Source organism: Condylura cristata, unplaced genomic scaffold (genome assembly GCF_000260355.1).
Source record: "Condylura cristata isolate star-nosed mole 26May11 unplaced genomic scaffold, ConCri1.0 scaffold00004, whole genome shotgun sequence".
NCBI classification, from domain to species: Eukaryota; Metazoa; Chordata; class Mammalia; order Eulipotyphla; family Talpidae; genus Condylura; species Condylura cristata.
Window position 1 is genome coordinate 31,233,539 of NW_004567105.1, and position 27,228 is coordinate 31,260,766.

The following is a 27,228-nucleotide window of genomic DNA, read 5'->3' on the forward strand; positions in this document are numbered from 1 at the left end:
CTGACCCGCCCGCTGCTCCCCTCAGCAGTGTACTTTGTCGATCTGCCTGTTCTGCTCCCCACTCTGTCTCTGGTGAATCCTCTCACCATCCACATCTCTGGCCTGTACCCTAGTTCCATATGAATAAATAAATATAAAAAAAAAAAAACGAGGAAAAATTCAGCAGCCAATTGATTAAACCCAACGTTTAAATATATTTAAGAAAAATCTGTTCTTAGAAAAAAAATGGTTCTTAGAATATTCTAAGTAAAAAATGAATGCAAAAACATTACAAAAATCAACTATAATCAACATTTCCACGCTGATTATAAGTGTATTCAGTGACACACATCTAAACACATAAGTGTACACCTCACCTAACAGGAAATCCAGAGGCAGGCCGGTCAGGGCAGTGACTCAACAAGGGTGCCGGGAACCTGGCTCTCTCTGCCTTTTTGCTCTACTTTTCTTATGCCCTGACCTCAGAATAACACAGTGGCATCTGCACTCCTGCCATCAAGCCACATCTAGCCAGTCTTCCACCAGGACAAAAGTAGAAAAAAAGAGAGGCAGTGGTTTTATATGAGGGAAGCAAAAGTCATGCCAGAAAGTTCATCTTGTCGCTAATACCTTCACCCATGACAGAGTGATCCAACTTTATTCTCTCTCTAAATAAATCTTTTTTAAAGATTTATTTATTTATGTATACAAAAACTAGGGTATAGCCACAGTGGGGAAGGGGAGAGCGGTGAGAGGATTCACCAGAGACAGAGTGGGGAGCAAAACAGGCAGGTCAACTGAAATACACTGCTGAGGGGAACAGCAGGCGAGTCAGGAGAGGTCTGCTGTGCTATGTGGGTCACCTCCCTGGCCAGGGATTGAACCGGTGCTGCAGTGGCTGCAGGTAGCCTCATAGTGCTATGCTTTAACCTGCTGCACCACCAGGAAGGGCCACCTTTATTTTCTTGTTAACTTGAATTATACATTATGTGCATCTCTAAATTTGTGGATTCCATTTCCTTAAAGTCTCAGGTTCATTCCTGCCCTACCTTTCCTTTTTTCTACCTTTGGTCAAACTCTTTTCATCCCTTGTATACAGTGACTCGGTCATCCAAAATCTTCACCTTATCCCAAATACATCATTCTTCCATCACTTCCTCCAAGTATCCTTGCAGCCATCAGCCTGGTCTTTTCACGATAGTCATTACCCCACACCCAGAGAGAATAAAGGCTAAATGTGACTATCACAGAAGCTCAGCATTGTCTGATGCACCCTCCAAGCATATGAAGTTCTTTATATTTCTTCCGGGTGCCTATGATAGTTCAAATCTAATGTTTCTGTACATGCTATTATTTCACTTAAAATCCCTTTTCCCTAGACTTCATTCATCTAGAAACATCCTCTTTCTTTAAAGTTCCACTCACACTCTTCCTTTGTGAAGACTTTTCTCTTTCCACTTCTTAAAGGCCATGTATCATCCACCCATCCATCCATCCATCCATCCATCCATCCATCCATCCATCCGTCCGTCCGTAAAGCATTTACTATAGTGCATTTTGGGTACTTTTTCACACGTTTGTCTTCTATACTAGACAGTGAGACCCTTGAAGTTAGAGACATAGTCTTATTATCTCTGACCTCTACTGCCTGACTTACAACAGGTTACCAATAAATGCTTGCTGGATAAATGAAAGAGTAAATGAAATGACAGAAATTTTATGGCTGAAGTCCAGGACATGGAAAAGAATAACACCATGAAAGAATGAAAGCCATTTTGTGGCAAGAAGGACTTTGTAGTCCCTAAAGTGGAGATTGTTCATTTTTGTGGAGAAGGAGAATATATTCACGGAAGCAAATTTTCCAAATAACTGAGGCTTAATCTTTTAAGTTGAATAAAAAACTAATAAAAATATGAAAATATTATTGATGAAAATGTTTCCCCAAAATGTATTATACATATTCCTTTCCTTCTAAGGAGAGTGTGTGGAACCATATTTGACCTTTTATGATGACTCAGTGTCATCATTATGAAACTCAATTACTGTTGAAGTAGGGGGACTGTCTGCTTCTCTATTACATGGCTCCAGACTGTTAACCATTTCATTCTTTGCTAATTTCCTTTCACTTCTACCATTAGGATTTTATCTAGCATCTTCAGCGATTATAATTGTACAAGGCTTCAGAATCCAAAAATCACAAAGCTATAAAATTTGAGTGCTTAAAGGAATCTTAGAGATCATTTAACCTGTCATTCTCTATCAAGTTTATAGATAAAGTGGGCCTTAAGTAAATGAGCAGTCCCTTTCTAATCGGTTGCTTTTAATCTTCTATTTTAATGACTTTCAAACTGTATTCTGCCAAAGCACTCTACCCAATTTTAGCTCTGGCCATTATGTTTATCTTTCTCTAAAATGCTAAGGGCAGATTTAATTTAAAACTACATACTGCAGGGTAAACATACTTTCAATGAACTTAAACTTTAAAATATATGTTTGTTCAGTATCAGAGGCACAACATTATCAATGTTATTTAACAACATACTCACATTATTTTCACATGTTCTATTGCTTTACTCATTAATAAAATCCCTACTGTTTATTAACTTAATACCAAATAACCTCCAATCAGTGAAAATAATCAGGTTGTTTACTGGTTAGCTGTTTCGACCCTAGTTAGAAACTGTAGTTGCTCTTACAGAGCAACAGAGGAAAAGCACATACGTTTATTAAGTGCTCCCTATTGTGCAGACAGAGATCATATTCAAAAGCCCTCAAGATGGATAAGATTGCCCTCACTTCACAAATGAGGGAACCAAGACTGAGAAGGTGCAATTTAGCCAGTCACAGTGAATAAGTCGCAAAGGAGAAGTGGGACCCAGGGGCTGGCGGTCACATGGTTGCTGCCCTTGATGAATTCATAACCTATAAATGGAACAAGTACTAGTTCAACTAGCCATCTAACAGGTCACAAAGGTCAGAGCAGTGTGGGGGTGCAGGAGAAGTAATTACATGTGAAGAGTGAGCAAAGGCTGCCAGGACCCTGGAGGGAAATCCTTCATGGGAATCGGCATGGCTTAGGCACACGCCATCTTAACACTGGCCTCACACACCACACCTCATACTTGCCCCTTCCACAAAGAGATATGGAAGAAGCCCTCCCATGACCAAACAGGCTACCGGTGTTGTTCCAGGGGCGTCCTATAGCCACTGTGGTGAGCTAATTTCCAGAAATAAAAAACGTGAAGTGTGTTCAGTTAAGAAGAGAGAAGAGGGCAACAGCAGGAGAGCCTGAGAAGCAGAAAGTAACCCAGGGTGACTGGGACAGCTGAAGTACAGTTAAAACATTTCAGTGAGGCCCTCCCTGGTGGTGCAGCGGGTTAAAGCACAACACTAAGAAGCGAAAGCCACTTCAGCATGAGTTCAGGGGTGACCCACATGCTGCAACAGGCCTCTCCTGACCTGCCCACTGCTCCCCTCAAGCAGTGTACTTCTAAGTCGGCCTGTTCTGCTCCCCACTGTCTCTGGTGAATCCTCTCACCGCCCCTACACCTCTGGTTGGCCTGTACCCAGTTCTGTATGCAAAAATAAATAAATCTTAAAAAAAAAAAAAACATTTAAGTGAGACCAGGTCTCCACTCCTCTACTTCAGCCCAGCGCTGGCCACTCAGTACCTTTCAGAGGAATCTAAACCCAACTGGCATCTTGCTCCAGTGTCAACACTCTCCTCTGTCCCTCTCAGTTTCTTTGCCACTGCTGGACTCTCAATTTCTAAAACTCACCAACTTCTTCCTTGCCTCAGTCATTGAAATGGTAGGATCTCATCTGAAATATTATTCTCCCATTTTTAACCTAGTAGATTCTTGAAAATTTGGTTGTCTCAACCAAATTAAGATTTACTCAAACAGATCTTCAAGATTCCCCCCTTGGGGCCTCCCTAGTGGCCTAGGGGTTAAGTCTCAGTGCTGTCACCTCCACAGCCTGAGTTCAGTCCCCCATCAGGGAGCTAACCCATATATGGCGCAGCAGACCTCTCCTGTCTTGCCTGCTGCTCTCCTCAGCAGTGTATTTCAGTAGATCTGCCTGTTCTGCTCCCTACTCTGTCTCTGGTGAGCCCTCTTACTCCCTGCAGCTCTGGCCTACACTTCTTTTATATAGAAATAAATATCTTTTTTTTTTAAATCCCACCTTTTTATAATATCTCCTACTAGTCCTCAACTACCCTTCACAGCATTTACCTTTGTCATTATCTGTCTAGTGGTGTTAACAACAGACTCTAAGCCCAGGAAGGTAAGGACTGTGTCTAGTTCTGTTTCCGTGTTGTTTTGATTTTGTTTCACATGAGTGGCACATAACTAGATGGTGGAAGTTGAAGGTGGAAATGAAAGAACACTTTTTCAGCCAATGGACAATAAGAAGACAGAACAGTTTAATCAAGGATTGTGTCATGAAGAAAGTGGAACTAAAATAGAACAAACTAAAACCTAATCTAGTGTGAGTGATGGACAAGATCAAGGCCAAGGTTGAAAGACCAGCTGAATATTTCAACCACCTATAAGCAATACCGAGAGCCCCAACCCAGATGAAGCCAGGCTGAGACTTTACAGGGGGTGTGGCTGAATCTGTTCACTTGATGAGTGTGTGTGGGTGTTAGTGTTCTTGGTGCATTCTGTGGACTACTATCCATTCTGGATAAAATGAAATTTCAAAAAAGGAAATCTAGATAGACGAGCACTATACTACTTACAAGAGAAAAATTTCAAAAAATATAAATACTGATCATGCTGCCTGACCGGTAGCAGCAAAGGGGATGGAGGAATGAAGAAGCATTTCCCAAGGACGTGGCCTCTTCCAGGAGACGCCAGAGGGACAAAGATGAAGGAAAATTGCTGGGAAAGGCTAACACTACAAAGAAGTTTTCTGACAATGGGATGGGATTTCGGAAGATTAAGGGGAACCGATTGAGTTTTGCTGAGAAAAGATAAACCAAGCAAAGGTCAAGAGATGAAAAAATGGGGCAGGGAAGGTTAGCATGCCCTTCTCTAAGTAAAAACGAGTCAAATAAAAATGTACACGTTGGAAGTAGTTGTGAGCCCCAGGTTTGAGACAGGCAAAGAGCTGAATGTAGCAAGAGCCAGGCTCTGAGCATGTCATCAGCATCCTCCCGGAGTGCAGGAGGAGTGGCCTCTGGGGATGGCCCTTCCCAGTTGGGGCTGCTCTGACCACTGCAGTTTCTACTCTTGAGTAGTGCTTCCCTCAATAAGGCTTAAACAGTGAAAAAACCATGATGATTCCAATAACTGTGGTCTTTGATGTTAAAAATAACATCCTTTTCTTAAAAATGGAAACTTCTCTCCCTATTCTCCCTAATTTCCTGCAGTTGAGTGAAATCAAAAGGTTACTTTACATATAAAGTTCATCTTATCAAGAGCATCTGGGTGTCTCCACAGTATGTCTATTTTTATTTCATATTTTGCAGTAGTAAAAAGTGAACGAAGAGTTGATGACACCAGGGAGCCGCCATTTTTCACACCTCCAACGAGTGCTCTTGTTTCCTCTTGCATATGTCATGATCAAGAGCCAAACTCCCAACTTCTGTTTTCCTGGAGTCACTTAAAATCATGTTTCCTATGCTGTCGGGTTGTGACAGATCACCCCTAACGTCTATTTAAATGCTAACAATTTGGCAGTGGGACATGGTCTCCTCAAGGAAAAACCAGATGGAGAATTGTTTGAAAAGGCTGATACCGTGAATTTTTCTGACAATGGAATGGGGATTTCTCTCCACAGCCCACCAGTTTGGGAATGGGACAATGAGGATAGTACAATGTTCTGAGGAAAGGACAATGGGCTTAAATTTTCTGTCACTAAAGTTAGCACAGTTGGAATATAACGTAGTTAGTTCTTTACAGCCAGTGTCTTTATTCTAAAGAAGTAGTTCTTGAAGGGCAGTGAGGACATTTGGAATTCATGACCTCCTAGGAGGCAACCTTTCTGGGGGAGGAAGAGAAATTGGTGCCTGAGTTTGGGGAGAGTAGGAGGAGAAATTTATTAAAATAACCTGGTGTCCCTATTTGTTTCCAACTGCAAATTCAAGCTCATTCATAATCTGAAACCAGATCACTGGGTTCAGACAGTGGTGGGTTTAATACTAATCTATTGACTGCTGATACTTATTCCCTCTTACCAGACTCCTAAAAAAGAAGAGAAATAAAGAAAAGAAAAAGAAAATAAATATATGCACGTATACATATATGCATACATACACACAAACATATATATATATATATATACACACACACATAAACACACACACACACACACACTCCTATTTCTTAACTTTTTATTTCAGCCTATGTTGCTTTCTTCAGGGTGTACTTCATTTTTTGCCTTACTTCTAATCTATATTCAACGTTTTTCTCTTCCTCAGCAGTTCTGCTATTGCAGGCTCATTTTTCCAGCCATTCCTGCTTCCTTCTCAATTTCCCAAATTCTTTCTCCCCAGATTCTTTTTCCAGTGACAGCAAACTTCTTGAAAGAGTAGTCCGTACCTAAGAATGCCTTCACATCCTCATCTCAGGTGAACAGAAAATGGTTTCTAACCCCATATACTCTGAGACTGTTTTCACAAGAATCAGAACAGACTTGTAATGACCAAAACCCATCATTACTTCTTAGTAGTTTTCTTTGATTAGCCCTTCCATCCCCATTCCAAGATAGTCTTTTTGACTTTCTTCTCATAGTTTAGCCACTCTTTCTTCATCTTCTCCCAGTAACTTAAATGGGAAGGGCCTCAAGAGCCTGCCATTTTTCTTCATGGCCTACATCTTCCCAGTATGCATTCTTCTTATTGCTCATACCCTTGTTAATTTTTGGCCAATATATGATTTCTCCTGTCAGGTGTAGTCACCACAGTCCTCTCACCACCAAAGCACCAGTTATCCATCACCATATTCTCTTGTGCTTCCACTCCCCCTGTCCCCCCCATTTTTACTCTTCCTTACCCTCTACCTCTCCCACTCCTCTCCTGGACACCTCACATCTTCGGCCAGCTTTCAAGCTTTGTCTTTCTCTGACCCTTTGTTTGGCTTCTCTACAGTCCACATATAAGTGAAACCATCTGATAATTATCCTTTTCTGGAAGCCCTTGCTAGAAATCTACTAATATTACCTTAATAGTGTTGAGAAACAAAGTGGATCTGAATTACAAGTGGCAGAATGAAGGCAGAGAAGAGTCATTACAGAGGTAAAAAGAACATGACAATGAAAATAAGTTACAGAGTCCAAAAGGAAATATCACTCTGAGTCAAAAGTTGCAGAGTATAAGAAATCAATCAGGTTTCTGTCCTCAGCAACCACTGGATGATGGTGCTAGTCACCAAGAGACAGAATAGGGAAAAAGACCTGAGGCAATTGTGGAACATCCAAGAACAGATGTTCAGTAGGGAGTAGTGAAGACTCAACAAAATTTGATGACTAAATTACTAAGAGTAATCTGGTGTTCTGCGATGTACCAGTCTCAGGAGCTCTTGTTCAAGTGCATAACTTGTGCCCTCTCTCCAGTATGGTTTTAAGTGCTGTGAATTCATTTCCTTTACACTTCCCAAAACAGAAAGGTAGGGATCTGATGCAGTCTAAATACTGACAGATCTGTACATTGTTTAGTTTATTGTTTTGTCTGTAATTCTCCAGGGCACCACTAGTTCCCATCTGAAGGCACTTTTTGATGTATCCAGAAGGGAAGCTCTATGCCATAAGTTTTGTCTTTTTTTTTTTTTTGGTTGTCAGCTTGCTTACATACCTCCCACCCAATGGCATAAAAGGGAGCTTCCCTAATCACATGCTAAAAGAGTGGAGATTATTTCTGTGCTTTGTATTTTGTCAAGCGAGCACAATCTATGATTTATTAGTGTAATAAACTACCCAGGCTACAAACAATTTTAATACGCACATGTAAATATTGGCTTACCTTTGATATTGATTAAAATAGCAAGTAAACGGCTGGGACCCAATCTCATCTTTCCAGTATTGCTGCCAATTCATGACACTTTCCAAGTTCTTCTGATTTTCTCTTTTACAGGGAGGGATATAGGAACACTAACAGAACAAAACACAGAAAGTAAACCTATTATTCTATAGGATACTCAAATTTAGTCCACTTTTATAGCGATGGCATTATTCAGATAGTAAATTCAATTTTGACCTACTTAATTTTTAATATAACAAAACTGAAATCACTCAACTATACATCAAATTTCTAATTTGGCATAATTACAAGAAACTATCCCAATAACAAAATTACAGGAAAAAAAATATCCTCAGTCATTACAGTATAAGGACATAGTGTAAACAGTTAGGATTTTAGGGCATAATCTATTGTCTGTTTTTGAGTATGAAATCAGCAGAGGTAAGAGTTAATTTTTACCCCAATTTCTGTCTATTAATATGTGCCTTGATATTTTCCTCTCCCACCTCTAATAAATCAAGCTCACAGCTCTTCCCAGATGCTGCTGCTCAACTGTTGAAGCTCCACTTTTTTCCTGATCTGTTCTCCTGGACAACAGAATCAATAGCAAAGCTCCTCTCCAAGTACTAATCAATGCAGCGCATCTCTCTAACCAATGGCTTTGCCTATACATGCCTCTTACACAGCAGTTCTCTCCAGTGGAGCTTGATTACTCTAAGCAATGCAGATCGGCAGAATTAGAAAATTGCTCTTAACTCTTTATGTACAAGGAGGTCTCGGTCTAATCCATTTTGCCCAGTATGGTCTGTGATAATGGCACTGACCATGAAGACACCACCACCTTGCAGTTATTGCTTTTTAATGCTTAACAAGCCTTTAAGCACAGACTTCTTACAACAGCCCTGTAAATGATCACCATTTTATAGATGAGGAAATCGACAGGTCAGTGCTCCAGCTGCAATTAGATTCTGGTGATTTTATCACATTCTATTCCCAGGCATATGAACATGGTGTGTGATATTAAGAACCAGAAAAATCCACATGTTTTATAGGATAATTTGAATTGAATTATTTTAGAGCATAGAATGTGAACACCTTCCCTTTTCTGGTAAGATACAAACTTTTCAGCACGACGTACAAAGCTCTCTGGGACCTGGTGCCCACCTGCCTCACTCTCACTTAAGTCCAGGTTGCAGACACATAGAAACACCTGCTTCCAAGTCTGCCACCCGCTGTCACGCCTACCTGTCTGATACCTGCTGTTCCCTCATTTTGATGCCCCTTTTCCTGAGCTCCCCTCCTTGATGTTGCGGTTCAGGTGTTACTTCTTTTTCTGACTGCACTGCACCCCTCACTGGTGCTGCCACAGGTGTCACGCCCCATGTGATCACACTGGGAATCTCTGTCACTGCCCTCGGTTTTACGTCCACCTCCCCAAATTGCCGGCAACATGGGAACACGGCTCTCCTATTTCTGCACCTTCACACTTAGAACTAGGCCTGGTAACTGTGAAGCTTTGAAAATGCTTGTAGAACTAATTAATAACACAGAGATACATTTTTATTCAAGATGATGAATCTATTTCACAGTGGTTAAACATTTAAAAATAAACAACATAAACACATTTCAAATTTTAATAATTTGGTTATGTTTGGTTATATTTATATAACAAATGCGCAACATGTTGTGTAAACATAAATATTATTTTAGTTATTGAAACACAACCTAACCTCTGCACATATTGTTCCACTTCTATTAATAACCATAATATAAAGTTAAGAGTTTCTGTGAAATGTTGATTTCTGAGTTTCTTCTAAAACAGCAGTTGGTGTGTGAATATGACGGACAGTGTCAGCGAGGGCTCTGGCCGATTACTTGCTTGGTGCTTGATCCTGAATAAATTATTTCCCTTTTCTGGAATGGAATCCTTATTCTCCAAAATAATTTCTACCTCTACACTTCAGTGATTTTATTCTTTGAGGCATATTGAGAATGGGCCCAGTAGAAGACAGGACTACAGCTCTGTTGCTGTACTTCTCCCAGGTGAGAGCCTCCACTGGAGAGGGGCTGGGAAGCCTGACTCAGTTAACTGTTTCAACCAGCAAAGCACAGCGAGGAAGGTCCATTCTTGGGGGTGTCTGTATTTCACATTAGGAAATAAGGAGACCTTAATATTGTGATTTTTTTAATGTCTTATACTATGCTGAATATTCCCTTCTTTCTAGTAAAACTTTTTTTTAATGTCATGGTCAATTAATTCATAAAGTGAGAGTATAAATAGTTGCCAACTGTTTGCACTCTTTGTAGGAAGGAGAAATTTCTAGATTTAGAGGTAGAGCCAGAAGGTGTGTAACCCTAAAAATTTATCAGAGGCCCTTTTGTAATGAGTATACCCCATACAGAGGTAGAAAGTATAACGGGATAGGGGCGTTCACAAAGCGGAGAGAGCACAGTAGATGTCAGCGGTGGGTGCGTTGCGGTAACCACACCTGAAAGATGTAGATTCCTCAGCTTCCAAACTGCTCCTATACTTCCAAAATATAAACAACAATATGAGCCAACTTACCTCAATGCAAATTTTAAGAAAACAAAAAAAGAGGGGACCTCCCTGGTGGCAGAGTGGGTTAAAGTATCAGCATCATGAAGGTATGCCAATGCCAGTCACTGTAGTATGAGTTCCATCTCCCACCAGGGAGCTGACCCAGCAGACCTCTCCTGACCTGCCTGCTGCTCCCCTCAGTGTATTTCAGTTGATCTGCTTGTTCTGCTCCCCGCTCTGTCTCTGGGGAATCCTCTCCCCCCACCCCCACCCCACTACCTGCCCAGCACCCCTGGCCTACACGCCAGCTCTTGTATACATAAATAAATAAATCTTAAAAAAAAAAAAAATGTACGGGCCTCCCTGGTGGCGCAGCAGGTTAAAGCACAGCACTAAAAAGCTAAAGCCACTTCCGCATGAGTTCGATCCCCAACCTGGAGGTGACGCACAATGCGCAGCAGACCTCTCCTGACCCGCCCACTGCTCCTCTCAGAGTATACTTCATCAATCGGCCTGTTCTGCTCCCCACTCTGTCTCTGGTGAATCCTCTCACCACCCCTGTACACTGGCCTGTACCCCAGTTCTGTATGCATAAATAAATCTTTCTTAAAAATGTACATCATCATCATCACAAGTTCTGTTATATCCTCAGAGAACTTCAAGGGAAGTATTTGTTCCCTCTGGTCTCAATTTGGCTCTACGGTTGATGTTTGGTGCCACAGATGTAATTTCCCCTAGGTGATACGACACAATCTCTTTGAACATGGAGGAGCATTCTCTTGGAGAAAAGTTTTTATACAGTTCTGACCTTTTTGTTTTTCATTTGCAAAGGCAGCATTTTCTAATTCTTAATATTATCGCCTGAATAACCTTCACTAGTGTTTGTGTCATATGCTGCCTAAACTTGCATGAAATCACCTTTTTTCAGGAGAAAAAGAGGCATGTGATTATATCCATTTGTTTAATACCTATCTTTTGGGGAATAAAACTTGAATTTTGCATTCATGAACAAAGTTGTTAGAACTGCATTGGCTACTGCGAATATATTGACGTAAAGACTTCCCATGTGTCTATTAAGGGAAGATACCGTCATTACTTGACATGGACTATTTGATCATGTACTTATTATTACTTCTTTGTCCGTTATCTTATTTTAGAGTTTATCAAGATTGATAATAGCATCTTTTTCAGCCTACCACAATGGATTAGTATTTTAATAGAACACTTTTTGAATGGGTTCTTTGTGATAATTGTCTTAAGGATTGCATTTCAATCATGTAGGAAGAGTGGGCAGAATTCACTTTCTTCCTCAACTGAGTCATTTAAAAAAAATTGCACAAAACACGTGTTCTATGTAACTAAACATTGGGGGACCAGGTTCTGTGTTAGGCATTCTCTAAGAACTATTAAAGGAGAAATGGATTTTTCTCTCCAGTTTCTTTTCTGACTCCACTTAGTTAAGGAAAGTAGTATTAAAAAACACAGTACTAGAATGGTTTTAGCTGATTAAGTAGTTTCTAAAGTACATCTGGTTAGAAAATAAATTCGTAAGACATTTCATACTAGAATCCAACCTAGTCAAATTGTATAGCCTTATCCTCTATTTCTGAAATTCTGTAAGACATCTCTGGTTCAGCTATGACTTGTAATTTTAAGGACATTTTGGACAATTGGATGTACAACTAGAAAAGCACTGTGGGATAAAAGTTTAGCTGGGTCATTTATCTCCATAATGTTTCACATGCCTGGAGTGTGCGTTAATTGCACATACACATGCTTTTTTTATGAATAAGCCAAAGCAAACACAGGCAACTGTATGTCAACTGAAAATTTGAATTCTACAGCAGGTAGTTTTAGAATGTATGCCATTTCTGACTGCTAAATGAAAATAATCTTACAAAAGAATTTGAAGGTGAAAAAAATGGCTTAGACAATGTGAAAAGCAAAACTATCTAAGAACAGAAGGTAATATGAACTCTTTGCATAGAGCAGGGAGGGCAGATAAAGAGAAGTGTCCACCCTAGAGCATTGCTAAGCAAATTACGTTTCAGACAATTCGGACTGTTTCTCACAAAGATCCACCCTCTTGAGAGTCTGATTCAGTAAGACTAAGAATCAACTTTTTAAAAAAATATCTATTTATTCGTTCATTCATTCATTCCTTTATTTATGCATACTGAGCTGGGGTACAAGCCAGCAGTGCATGGGCCATGAGAGGCTTCATCAGAGACAGAATGAGGAGCAGGACAGGCAGATCCGACGAAGTACACTGCTGAGGGGAGCAGCAGGAGGGTCAGGAGAGGTCTGCCGCACCATGTGGGTCACCTCTGGGGCTGGGGATCATTCAGTTTCAGAATTACAAAAATAAAAATACAGGAGTTGAAGCTATATACAAATCATAATTTTAAACTATCCATAATTTTAAACTAACACTTTCAAGAATGAAAGTACATGTTAAAATGCGTTCAATGGTTTATAAAGGCCATTTTAAATTCTTGAGGTGGACAATCTTCTTATAACAAAATAGAACACTAAAATGAAATAAAGCCTTAAATGCTCTGCATGCACTCATATATGCCACATTGATGGCATTATTTGTATACCTTCACTATGTCTATATTCAACATTAAAAAAACATTACAGGCCCTCCCTGGTGGCGCAGCGGATTAAAGCACAGCACTGAGAATCTGGGGCCACTTCCGTATGAGTTCGATTCCCACCTTTCCCGGAGGTGACCATATGGCGCGGCAGACCTCTCATGACCCGCCCGCTGCTCCCCTCAGCAGTGTACTTCGTCGATCTGCCTGTTCTGTTCCCCACTCAGTCTCTGGTGAAGCCTCTCACTGCCCCTGAGCCTCTGGCCTGTACCCCAGTTCTGTATGTACAAATAAATAAATCTTTAAAAAACAAAACAAAACATTACAAACATCATTTCTGCCTGAAGGAGATCAACAAGCACTGTCCATGAAAGTCCACCAGAACCTGGATTAATGGATGAATGTTGAAAACTTGATGCTTACTATTTGTGGCAGAATGTATTTTCCAAAGGTGGTTGCACCAACATTTATTATTATTTTTTAAAGATTTATTTATTTATGCACACAAGAACTGGGGTAAAGCCAGAGGTCCAGGGAGCGAGAGGATTCACCAGAGACAGAGTGGAGAGCAGAACAGGCAGACTGACTTTGAAATACACTGCCGAGGGGAGCAGCAGGAGAGGCAGGAGAGGACTTCTGCACCATGTGAGTCAGTTCCCTGGCCAGGGAGTGGACTGCAGTGGCCACGGATAGCTTCCTAGTGCTGTGCTTTAACCCATTGTGCCACCAGGGAGGGCCCTGCACTGACATTTAAACTCTCTCAGATGTTCTTATGTGACACTGACAATTCTCTATTGAGGGGTACAGGTGTATCTTCCCTCTCCCTAGCAAATGGATGAGTCTATCTATGATACAGTAAGAATGGTGCTCGTGACTTCCAAGAGCTTCATGATTATACTGATATTTTAAAATAATATAACCTGTAGTGATGTGTCTAAGTAGTTTTCACCAGCTGTGAAGATTAAGGAATGGACACGGCAGACGACCTAAGAGATCAGAAACTCTACTGTTGGCCTCCATATCACAAATGACATTGGTGACAAAGTTCCTAAACTCTTTATCAATGAGTTACCTTGGTAATTACCAAGGCAATTGCCAAGGTTTTATTATTCCGTAAGTATGTATCAATGATAGCTTATTGGAGCATTATATGTATTCTCTATAATTCTTAGTCTGAAGGGCCAAGAGGTTAAATCACTGGCCTGCAGGGAAACACTTTCCTGTACATCAGACACCAGAAAAGGGTTGCTGCAGCCTTTCCCACTATACTGGGCTTCAGTACCTGCTGTGTGCATGGGAGTGCCTCAGCTGCTCAGAGACACAGAAGATAGTCCCTGAAGTGGAGACCATGGAAGGGGACTTTGCATCCCTTCACCCATGAGCTGATGTCAGCGGGCACAGGGAGGCGGGGGCGTAAGTGCACATGCCATGGTTGCTCCAGTGTAAGCTTAAATGATCTACCCAGTTGTATTATTCAGGTTTTCCTGTGTGTTTCACAGAGCATTTTGCCTAAAGTAACATTCCTGTTTTTTCTCATTAGAAAAGTAAATCACCTTCATAGGAGAAATTTTAGAAGCTGGAAGTAGTCAAAGGGAAAATTACTGGTTTGTGCACACATATCATATATACACAAACACATTTTATTTGAGAAATATGGGATCACACTGTTTTACAGCCTACGTTTTTGTCAGTAGCATGTCACAAACATCCTTCTATGTCAAAAATCTATATCGACAATGTAATTTCACGCATAGTATCTCATCAGAAATGTACGCCTGTGTTGATTCTTATAACCAGCACTGTATTACTGGACATTTAGGTTGTATCATATGTTTTAAATGATACTGCAAGAAATCTATTTATAGCTACCTCTTTCAACACTGCCATAATTTTTTTTTTTTCAATTAGGATGAAAGGTCAGAAATAGTATTAATGGGACTGGTATTACTACAGCAGGATGAACAGTTTCTTCCCTCCAATTCAGGCCTACTCAACACTACAAAATGTGATCTCACCTAAAAAGTGTTTGTAGATATAGTTAGTTTAGATGAGAGCAATAATATTTAGGGTTAAGCCAATGGCTATCTTTAGAAATCCGAGGGAGAGAGCCTCCCTGGTGGCACAGTGGGTTAAATTGCAGCACTATGAAGCTCTCCGCAGCCACTGCAGCAAGAGTTCAATCCCCCAGCCAGGGAGCTGACCCACATGGCACAGCAGACCTCTCCTATCTCACCTGCTGCCCCCCTCAGCAGTGTATTTCAGTTAATCTGCCTGTTCTGTTCCCCACTCTGTCTTCTCACCTGGCCTGTATCCCAGTTCTTGTATACATAAATAAATCAGAGGGAGGAGATACAAAGACATACACAGATGCCCCTGGAGGAAAGATCTCTGTGAAAATGGAGACAAAAACTGAGGAGATAAACTGAAAACCTAGAATAAAAAGGATGACATCTATCTGTCTGTCTGTTTACTATCTTTCTCTCTCCCTATTTATATATCTATCTACCTATCATCTATCTATCTATCTATCTATCTATCTATCTATCTATCTATCTATCTATCTGTCTGTCTGTCTGTCTGTCTGTCTGTCTGTCTGTCTGTCTGTCTGTCTGTCTGTCTGTCTGTCTGTCTGTCTGTCTGTTTGTCTGTCTGTCTGTCTATCTCCTTCTTTCTCTCTCTCTCTATCTGGAATATAAAAAAGGATTTATTATGGGGGTTTGGATCACTGGCAAGTCCCACAACCTGCTGTCTTCCAGTTGGAGGCCCAGGAAAGCCAGTGTTATAATTCAATCCAAGTCTGGGCCTGCAAGCCAGGGGAGCAATGATGAAGTCCCAGTCTGAGTCCACAGGCCTGAGAACCGCATGTGCCACTGTCATGTCACAGCAAGCCATAAAGTTATCACTTACTGGTTCTATCAGTTCAAATGCTGCAGAAACATTATCACAGGCATGTCCAGAAATAATTTTCCCCAGTTATCTGCACATCTGGGCCACATAAAATTAGCCATGACGCCTAGTTTTCTGCTAGAGATGGTCATTTCATGCTAAGCATTCTTCACATGTTGAGTTTTGGGTCAACATATGTTTCTCTACAACATATTCTCTACATTTGTCATTTTTTGTTCAATGTTAATGTTTTTCCTAATTATGTTATTAAATAATTCAGTGTATCCCTTTATAATTTCTGCCCTGGTGGTCTCTAGGCTTTTTCCATCCCCCCAAATTAAGTATATATTTACTCAAACTTTATTTAGTATCATCAGTTTATTTTTATACATTACAATTCTTATCACATCAAAGTTTTTAATTTTATTTTTATTTGTTTCCAAATAAGTTTTATTTGGAAAACAGTTTTTCAATATATGTGTTTTTAAATAATAGGGCAAACTTAATAGCATTTATTAAGACATCTTTTTACATTAAAAATGGCAAAATTTGGCCCTCCCTGGTGGTATTAACAGGTTAGGATGCAACACTACAAGCTAGACACAGCCACTTCAGTGCAAGTTCAATCCCTGCCCCGTAGGTGATCCACATGGAGTGGCAGACCTCTCCTGTCTCGCCCCCTGCTCCCCTCAGCAATGTACTTCTTCCATCTGCCTGTTCTGCTCCCCACTCTCTCTCTGGTGAATCCTTTGACACACGCACCCACACACACATCTCTGGCCTGTACCCCAGTTCTGTATAGATGCATAAATAAATAAATCTTTAAAAAGGTCTATGTCATCTCAAGAAGACACCCTGTATTCTTTAGCTATCAATCCCAATCCTCCCACAGATTTCCCTATTTCTAGACATTGCATGTAAATGGAATCATATAACACATTTTTCTTTTGTGGTTAACTCCTTATATTTGGTATGTTTTCAAAGTTCACTCACGTTTCAATGTGTGTCAACATTTCATTCCTGCATCACACCTCTTGTATGGCCTAGCACATACTATTTCTCCGTTCATCAGCTGATGGGCCTTGGTTGTTTCCACTTTTTGGCTATCGCAGATAATGCTGCCATGAACTGTTGCAGACATGCTTTTGTATAGACACTGGTTTTCACTTCTTCAGGAATGCAACTGCTGAGTCCTACCGTAACTCTGTGTCTATGTGTTTGAGGAACTAGCAACTGTTTCCAAAGTGGCTGTATTTCTTACATTTTTACCAGCAACGTATCAGGGTTCTAATTTTCCCATGGTCTCCAATGCAAGTTACTGTCTTATTATAAAATACAACACATGTCATAGTTCCTTTTCAAAGGAAGCCATATCTTAAAAACAAACAAAAACAGCCGTTTCAACCAGGGACAACTGCAGGTATGTTATCAGGCCGAAACTGCTACAAAAGATTTAGAAGCCTAAGAATGGTGGTGGAGGTAGCTGTTTCCCAAACAGTTACTGATATTTATTCAAAATGTCCATCGGACAAGCCTTGAAGATTGGAAAGCCTTGGAAACACCTCCAGGACCCACGGGTTTCTGCTTCTTCTCATCCTTCAGCTCTGCTACAGGAGCAGCGGCTGTGGCGTTAGTATAAGGTCCGCTTACAGTAATAAACAAACCCTCCACACTGGATGCTTATCTCGAGTATCAACAAAGCTCCTCCCATGCCCAGCAAGAGGATGGAGACTGAAGTACAGGAGATGAAGCCTGAAGGGCTGCCTGGCTGGTGGGGAGCCATTTTCTACTCAGACTGATATTTTTAAAAACAGCCATTCTAGGCCCTTCCTGGTGGTGCAGTGGGTTAAAGCACAGCGCTAAGAAGCTAAAGCCACTTCAGCATGAGTTTGATCCCGGTTCCTGGAGGTGACCCACATGGCGCAGCAGACCTCTCCTGTCTTGCCCGCTACTCCCCTCTGAAGTGTACTTCTTCGATCTGCCTGTTATGCTCCCCACTCTGTCTCTGGTGAATCCTCTCACCGCCCCTACACCTCTGGCTTGTACCCCAGTTCTGTATGCATAAATAAATCTTAAAAAAAAAAAAAGCCATTCTAGGGGCTTCCCTGGTAGTACAAGGGGTTAAGTCTCAGCACTATGAAGCTAACAACAGCCACTGCAGCACAAGTTCAATCCCCCCCGGCAGAAAGGTGACCCACATGGCACAGCAGACCCCCCTCTGTTTGGCCCACTGCTCCCCTCAGCAGTGTGTTTCAGTCAGTGCCCATGTTCTGTTCCTCATTTTGTCTCTTCCCAATACTCCCACCATCCTACATCTCTGGCCTACACCCCAGCTCTTGTATGCATAAATAAATATTTTTAAAATACAGCTATTTTAAAGATTGGAAATGGTATCTTAATATGGGACTGGCTTGCATTTCCCTGGTAACTGATGCTGTTTGATAATATTTCCCTGTGTTGATTGGCCATTTGTATATCTTTAATGGAAAAATAATCTATTCAGTTCTTTCACCCAGTTTTTCATTGGGTTATCTGCCTTTGTTGTTTTGAGTTGTAAATGTTCCTTACATATTTCAGGTATTTGGCCCTTTCCAGATATATGGTTGGCAGATATTTTCTCTTTCTGTGGTTATCTTCTCGATTTCTTGGTATTTTCCCTTGAAGCACAAATAATTTTAATTTTGACTAAATCCAATTATCTACTTTTCCTTGGGTGGATTGTGCTTTTTGTGTCCTATTGATATTTAAGAAGTTGCCAACATCAAAGTCAGAAAGACTGACCTTTTTATTTTCCCTAAGAGTTTTACAGTTGGAATTTTTTAGGATAAACACCTTGAAGTGAAATTATTGGTTTTGTCAGTTTTATAGTTCATTTTTTTTTAAGATTTATTTATTTATGCATACAGAACTGGGGTACAGGCCAGAGGCGCAGGGGCGGGTGAGAGGCTTCACCAGAGACAGAGTGGGGAGCAGAACAGGCAGATGGACGAAGTACACTGCTGAGGGGAGCAGCGGGCGGGTCAGGAGAGGTCTGCCACGCCATGTGGTCACCTCCGGGGCAGGCGGGGATCGAACTCATGCGGAAGCGGCTTTAGATTCTCTGTGCTGTGCTAGAACCCGCTATGCCACCAGGGAGGGCCTTATAGTTCATTTTTAATATGTTTATTTTTCTAATCAGTGAGTATTTTTCCATCAATGAGTGAGACTTGTATTTTCTCAAATCTTCACCAATAAGATTTAGAGACATCTTCATAAATTCTTGATACTTGTTCACTGATTACTTATTTTGCCATTATTTTCTACTAATGTGTAGTTTACATTTTCACTTGACAAAAAATTTAAATATATAGAAACTATTTTAATGTGCTCATCTTATAAATCATTTTCTCTTACAATTTGCTGTTTAAGCCTCATTTTAGAAAATATTTGTTAGTCTTTTTCATAAAGACATTTTCCTATGCCATCTTTTTAAAGTTTTATGGTTTTCTTTTCACATTTAGTTTTCATTCTATTTGGAATTTGTTATAGTGGGTGTGAAGTATGTATCAAATTTATTTATCTATTGTTAAATGTCCATGTATCATTTACTCATTCAATTCGTAAATGCTGCCTTTGACACGTTATTTTATATTTCCTCTTTGAGTTGTTTTAATTTTATGTATGTAGAAGTTATATTTTCAGGTACCTCCCTAGAACTGTTATATTCTGTTGGACTGATTTCCTTTTATAATTATGAAAAGTTCCCATTTATCTCTAGTAATACACTTCTACCTCTTATACTAAAGGTATTCTAGTTTTCAATTCTCTTATTTTTTGGTAGATATTTATAAGATACATATTTTCCCATCTACTATCTGTCAATCTTTCTGTAGTCTTATGTTCTATCTTATGTTCTATGTGTAACTTTTGAAAACAGCACAATTTTCATTTTGTGTTTTCCATTCTAAAATCTCTGTCTTTTCATTGGAAGAGTTGATTCTTTTATATTTAATGTAATTATTTATAAATTTTGGTTTAATCTGCTTTTTATTTGTTGATTCCACCTGTCCATATTTCTTTTGCTCTCTTTCTTGACTTCCTTAGAACTGTTGCTTATAGTTTTTCATTTTCTTCACCTATTACAGTTTGGTCGTTATAGTTTGTTTACTGTATAAATTCTTGACTTTAACAAAAACCTACAAAATCAGAAAATGGGGTGAAGTTTCTAATTCAGGAAGTCTAAGATAGAACTTGAGAAGGCACATTTCTCACAATCCACAAATGATGCTGATTTGCTGGTTCACTGATCACACTTTGAGGACCACTGGTTTGGAAGAGAAAGTGGCCTATGACAGATATTGAAATAATCTAAGTAAATGACAATGTCCTGTTACAGGAGAGTGGCAAAGAATGTTATGATGACAACATAGACAGAAATACAATAGTACAATAGTCCAGGATAGAAGCAAATTGCGGGGGCGGGTGGGGGGGGCGATAAATTTTGATGCATTTTGAAGATGTGGCCCATGTCACTAAGTAGTATTACTATCTGGTTTTCCCTTCATTAAAATTATTCTAAAATAAAGCTGTATTGATAAAGACAATTATACAAATGTATGTATTTATATAGGAAAAAACTAGATTAAATTTCTATGATTTAGGACTTTAATTTACTCTAGTGAAATGTAACATCAATATATATAATGCTGTAACATAGATCATAACTAGTAAACTGGACCTTGGATAAGGCTCAAAGTCTACTTGCTCTATTGCAATCAGTTAGATGAATGATCAAGAAGAATTAAATGAGTGATTAGTCCTTCAAACATGCTTGTGTATACAGAGACCTTCTAGTGGCCAAAACTGAACAAAGCAAATACTTGAATGAGTTTGAATTTGTTTATGTACAAAGTAGTCACAAAAATAAATAATTTTATAAACACAAGATTTTCAATTTATAACTCTTGTTATTTTAAAAGAAAAGATGCCACTACTCAAAAGTACAAATTTTTATACTAATGTATGTACCCTAGAGAATCACTAAGGTACAACATGACAACTATGCAATAATAAAAATCACTTGCTCAGTTTTTAACTGTAAATATGGTTGATTATACATATAAAAATACTATTTATCGAGGAACTAAACTGAATATAAAGCTCTGCCAAAAAGTGTAAATAAAAACAATCCAAGGTAAATAAAACCTCATGAATGAGTGCCAAAAGCAGTCTAGGTAAGCAAAATATATTAACAGTTTACAATAATAAACTTTATAAAGCTGAGACAACTCTGTGATAAAATAAATGCATTCCCCAAAACTATCACTAAACTATATTGGGATAGTACCAAAAAAGTAATACAAATTCTGATTAGTGTTTTAGATACCTAATTTTTGGACAGAGAGCTATAATGTATAGATAGATGTTAATAAGTTCTGACCAAGTCTCCATCTTGTCATATCAGTCACCAACACAGAAACCTTCCTTGGCTCTTTTATTACTTTCCTGTTCTGCTACATCACAAACTTGATGGCTTAAAACAACACAAACTCACTACCTACAACTCTGGAAGGCAGAAATCCAAAATGGGGCTCACTGAGCTAAAAAATCCAAACACCAACTGGACCCATATTCCTTTCTAGAGGTTCTAAGGGAGAATCCACTGGCTTGGAGAGGAACCTGCCTGTATGCCTTGGATGTAACCCCCTTCTGTATTCCAAACTAGCAGTGGCCAAAGAGTCCTTATAAAACTGCACCACTCTGACCTCCTTCTTCAGACTCATGGGGGCTTTGTGCTAACACTGAGCTGACCAGGATGACCTCCTTATGCTAATGTTAACTGAGTAGCAACTTTAACTCCCCTTTGCCAAGTAACAAGATATTGACAGGTTCTGGGGATTAGGATGAGGACTCCTGAGGGTGGCAGGGGATTACCCTTCCCACCACAATTATCAAGGACTTTGACATCATTGGCTCCAACTCTTTCTCCTGCTTCACCTTCGCGAGTCTGCTCTTGCGCCCGGTGTTCCAGTCACACTGTAGCTGCTGAGCATGGGGTGATCACAACCCACCCTTGCACAGCTCCACAGCTCTGACCTGGTGTTTTCTCTTCCTTGATGGTCTTCTCATTCCCTCCCATTTTTCCCTTTCCACCAAGGTAAAAATACTGTTCATTCTCAAAATTCCATGGCAAGTGTTTCTCCAAGCAGCTTTTCCTGTACTCTTTTTCCTCAAGATGTTCATAGATTAAGCCTGTCTATGGAATCTGACATTTTTGGCTTATTTGATAGTTGTGTTCTCACCTCATGTGCTAGATAATGATCTCTGTGGTGAGAAACCCACAGAGGTGGCTTATATTCACTTGGACGTGTGTTAAGAGGACGTACAAACGCCAGGACTCCTCTAGTTTCCCCATCTAGTAAAATTATCACCCAGTGGTGCTTTCCACAGACCTTGGAGTCATCCTCTGCTCCCTTCCCCTCACCCCTCACCTCCAAACCCTCAGCAGCCTTTCCCCATGCTCCCCTCACCCATTGGACCTCCAGTTCCCAATCTTAGCTCTGCATTCTCACCCTGCACCAGCAAGCTGTTTCCACCTGCATGCACGTGCACACTCACATCTACGCACACGAATTCTATTCTCAACTCAGCAGCCAGAGGCAACATTTACATTTTAAAGTCTACATCTGATTATATTTCAGTTCTGCCTAAAGTCAGTCTATCATCATGTTTAGAATGGAACCCAAAGTCCTTCTCATGTTTTGTAGAGTCCTAACCTCAAGTTCCAGTGCTCTTGCGCTGTTCTCTATGGTCCCACCTCACTGCCCCTCCAAGGACCCTCATTCAGGCCTGGCAGTCGCTTGTCTCCCAGCCTCTGCACTTGCTGTTTCTTCAGGCTGTGGTACACTCCGCAGATAGGTTCATTCCTTCATGTGCTTTAGGCTACACTGCGCCCCTCGTGTTCTGAGTCTCTGTGTCAATGTCACCTCCCTGGCTGTCATATGCAAAGCACCCCTCTGCCATCATGTCTACCCTCATGCGGCTCAAGTGTTTTTTACACACATAGCACTACATTGTGAATGTGTCTGTCACCCTCTTGAAGATGTAAACACACGGCAGACAGAGACTTCATTTTGATCTCTATTCTAGTCTCAGAACCTGAAATGCAGACAGAGCAGATGTTTAATAAACACGTGCACATGAATAAACTCTTCTTTGTGTGTCCTTTTGTTTCTTGTCGATTTAGTTGATCATAATACATACTGAAGAAGTATTTGCAGAACTGAGTTTTATGTACACACCAAAAATTATTTAATATAATCATCAATGACAAAACCATAATAAAGTACTTTTTCATGGAGCACTAATGATGGAAGCACAGTCATTACAATTTAACCTATTTACTTTGTTTTTGCTATGATGTACTTTCCAAGGGCACGAAGTATATCACATTGAAGGGTTATTCTCCACGGATGGAGTGCTGGAATTAACACCACCAGGTTATACCATCTACAAAGGGAGTTGCAGGTTGGAGGGAGAAGGGGACATTAGTATGATGTGAAGAATACCAAGAAAGTTACCCTAATCCACAAAGCCTTGTAAATTAGTTTCAAGCGGTACACTTAAAGCCTAAAGCCTCTTCTGGTTCCACCTGTGTTTCTTCTCTTCAATGCATTTCTCTCCCTTTTAGGGTACTGACTTCTTAGAGAATTTGTCCTTTGATTCTAGTTATTTTTATAGGAGATAAAAAAAAATACCTCAAGTACTCACATTGGCAGCACATATATTAAAATTTGGAATGATACAGGAAAAAAAAAAGAAAAACATCTCAAAATCAACATTCACCCACTCTATGCTGTTTCCCATGTAAGAGGTCAGGTTTAACAAATCTTTTTTTGGTCATTCAATGTGTAAATACAAAAGCATATGTCTGGCACTGCATAAGTTTATTTAAGTTTACCAATTTTAAATGACTATTTCCACACTAACATGATTTTCTTCTTTTCTTTCAGAATTCCCTCAAATCTCCACTTTACACTAGCTCCCTATACTCAGTTGGATGTAATACCCTTTAACCTAGAAACACAAATATAAGTCACAATGCAGAAAAGATTAATGCATTTTCTAAGCCACTATTTTTTTGAGATTTGTAATTTATGCATGCAAGAACTGGGGTACAGGCTAGAGGTACAGTGGGTGAGAGGATTCACCAGAGACAAGTGGAATAGAACAGGCTGATTGATGAAGTACAGTGCTGAGGGGAGCAGTGGGCAGGGGAGCAGAGGAGGAGAGGTCTGCTGCGCCATGTGGGTCAGCTCCCTGGCAGGGGATCTGTGCTGTTTTGGCTGTGGATAGCTTCACAGTGCTGTGCTTTAAACCCTTGTGCCACCAGGGAGTCCTCTAAGCCACTTATTTCTATTCTTTCTGTGTTAGAATTACTTGTAGAAATTCAAAACAAAACAAACACCAATGCCCAGGACTAACCAAGTGCAAGCTCCCATCTCTGAGGCCTGATGCAGGCATCACAATTTCTTTTTCAGTTCCCCAGATGAACCAAAGGGGCAGACAGTGGTGAGCTAATACTCTCGGCCGGCACAACTCTTGAGTCACAAAGACATACAATGTGGTGAAAGGAATATCGGCAAGCGGAAGTGGGCCCTAAGATTTTGCTATAGTTAATTCTCAGAGTAGTATATTGTCCTGCAGATAATTCTATCTATGATTAGATACAATGAATACTTTAGACGTAGGAATATGATTCAAAACCAAAAATAAGTTGAATAGGACTAAAAGGTATTTAAAAGAAATTATTTGTCAAAGATCAAAATTATTCACACTATCTTCTTTAGCCCTCGATGGCCTAAGAAACATTGCAATACTCTTTCCTCTTTCCTAGTGTTTACTTTTATTAATGCAGCAAATGCCAGGGAGGAGGACAGGACTTCTAAGTGTGGTTCTTGTGGTAGCGGGACATTAAAAAGAAAAGTTTAAAGAAGATTAGGATCCAGGACTGTCAGGAATCTATTCTACAGAGAGGATGGGTGGGGGGCTTAGGTTTTCAATCAAGCCGTAAGGGAAGGTAAAGAAAGCTCCAGGTATAGGCAACGAAGTTTGCCTAATTGTGATGACCCTGAGGAAACATCCTGCCCACGGACTGGACTCTGGCACTGTGTTTTGGTTATGTTGAATTTTTCTGTACAAGAACTTCAAAACTGAACACTTAATGGTTCAAAAGTAGAAAGGTAACTGTAAACTTATTTTCCATAAATGTTACAACACAATCATATTTGGGTAGAAAGCTTAACTGAATGGACTGGGGTGTAACATAAATATATCTTTCTTCAGTTCTGTACTATCCTGACCACTTTGTAAAATATTCATTTGTTTGGATACCTCTTCAAAACCATTGTTGCTAGGATCTGAACTGGCACTGAAAGAAAGATGATTTGCAACAATGAGAAAGAAAGAATCTTAATACTACATTAAAATTATGTTTCCAAGTGATTTATAAGTCTATGTCTTAAAAATCACAATTTATGTCATCTGTCAGTCTTCAAAATTGCCTGGAATTATAAAATAGCCTTTTTGTAGTAAATTCAAATTTTTCAGTATCTTGTTTAGACATTAGCCATTTACTGATACTTTGCATGATTTATTAGTGATTGACAAATTATTTTAAAGTAATTAGTAATGCTCCATCAACTAAAACACCTCCTAAAGGATGGTATACCATACAATTTCTAAATCATTATTAGTGCTTAACGCTTTTCTTTCATAATAATGGTTTCATCCTGACAAAAAGTGATGCTTTGAAACCCCTTAGATTTCTTTTGAAATCCCTGAGCATTAAGCATGTCAACTAGTCACATCTTCCCTGTGTATACAAGATTCAGTCCCTTCCAGACTGTTTCCCTGCTTGCTCCTCACACACAGTCCTTACAAAAAGGGACAGTGTCAGTAACTTTACTGAAGACAAACACCTTTACTTTGAGAGTGAAGCGACAAGGACAGTAAAAAAGACCAAGGAAAGAAGAGAAAATCCTTGTAGAACCAGGTGTACTACAAAGCTGAATTAGTTCACAGACCCAGGACACTGCTTTTTATAAGTTTTTCCTCTACTGGGAACAATTTTCTGAGTCTCCCTCTCTCTGCTTTCTATCCCTCGAGTCCTAACCAGGTTTTTCTCTTTTCTTTTCTTTTTTGGCTCGTGAGAACGAAAAAAAAGTTGCCAGGGAGAGAATATTCGGTACATTTCACAGAGGGTGTTCTATTTCCAGGGTTTTACCGTTCTCCAGATGGTTCCCGATAGTCCGTAGACACGCAGAGTCACTAGACTCCTCGTAGACCCTTTTGAGAACCTGTTCGTGAATACTAGGACCCCTCGGCGCCTCCCAAAATAAACCCACACGAATTTCGCAGGATCGTCGCCTGTCAAACCTCAAAAACTCACCGTTGGACTCCAAGTTGAAAACGGCTGTCTCGAGTAAAAAGGCAAGGAATTGTCACCTGTCAAGGTGCTAAAAGACACCCTTGACCTCCTGAGATAAGCTTTCCCTGGCTAGCAGGGGTCGAAGCCCACTGCTTCCGCAGTAGGTGGGTCCCCGCTACCCACTGGTTTTAACAGAAGGAAAAGTTAACTTTGGGCTCCTTGCATTTCCCCAAAACCCGTCCTGCAGCGGCCCGCCCAGACCTGGGCGCTGCCCTCAAAATCTGAAACCAGGCAAGAGAGGCGTGCAAAGAAAGCCTCGGGGTACATCAACCGCTCCGCGAGACCAGAGCCTGAGGCTCTTGGGCGTGCCAGCTCCAGCTTTGAGTACAGCTTCGGAGGTCGCGCGTCCCCAGCCAGGTCTAACTCTGACGCTCCCAAACCTCCAGAGCTCCGCAGGGCCGAGGCTTGCTCGCGGGGCGTCCTTACCTTGGGGTTGGTCAGGAGCTGGTGCTCGTCGCTGTGCAGCAGCGCCCTGGAGTTGGACTCGGAGTTGTTCACGTAGACCTGGACGCAGGGGTACTGCGAGGTGCCCCGGCAGTCGGCGCCACAGGTGAAGGTGCACTCGAACACCTCCCCGATCTGCTGCACAGACAGCACCGTGCAGTTGGCCGCCGTGGCTTGCAGATCCTGCAGCGCGGGACTGAGCCAGCAGAAGCCGAAGATGAAGAGCGACACGACGCCGGAGATGATGAGAAACAAGCCGAGCCGGATGCTCTTGTCCTCGGCTTCCGTGTACTCGTAAGCCACCCGGAGCTTCGCCATCGCCCCCCACTCCGGCGGCTGGCGCGCTCCCCCC

General features: G+C 40.6%; 1 protein-coding gene across 1 annotated transcript in view; it reads right to left on the reverse strand.

The window, feature by feature from the left end:
- The window catches only part of KCNMB4 (potassium channel subfamily M regulatory beta subunit 4), a 37,501-nt gene extending 10,279 nt beyond the window's left edge, over positions 1-27,222 (reverse strand). The window contains exons 1-2 of the mRNA XM_004675897.2: positions 26,859-27,222; positions 7,946-8,073 (exon numbers count right to left, since the gene is read on the reverse strand). Coding sequence (XP_004675954.1) covers positions 7,946-8,073; positions 26,859-27,194 — 464 coding nt within the window. The 5' untranslated portion in view covers positions 27,195-27,222. The remainder of the gene's footprint in view (positions 1-7,945; positions 8,074-26,858) is intronic.
- Positions 27,223-27,228: the final 6 nt, after the last annotated feature.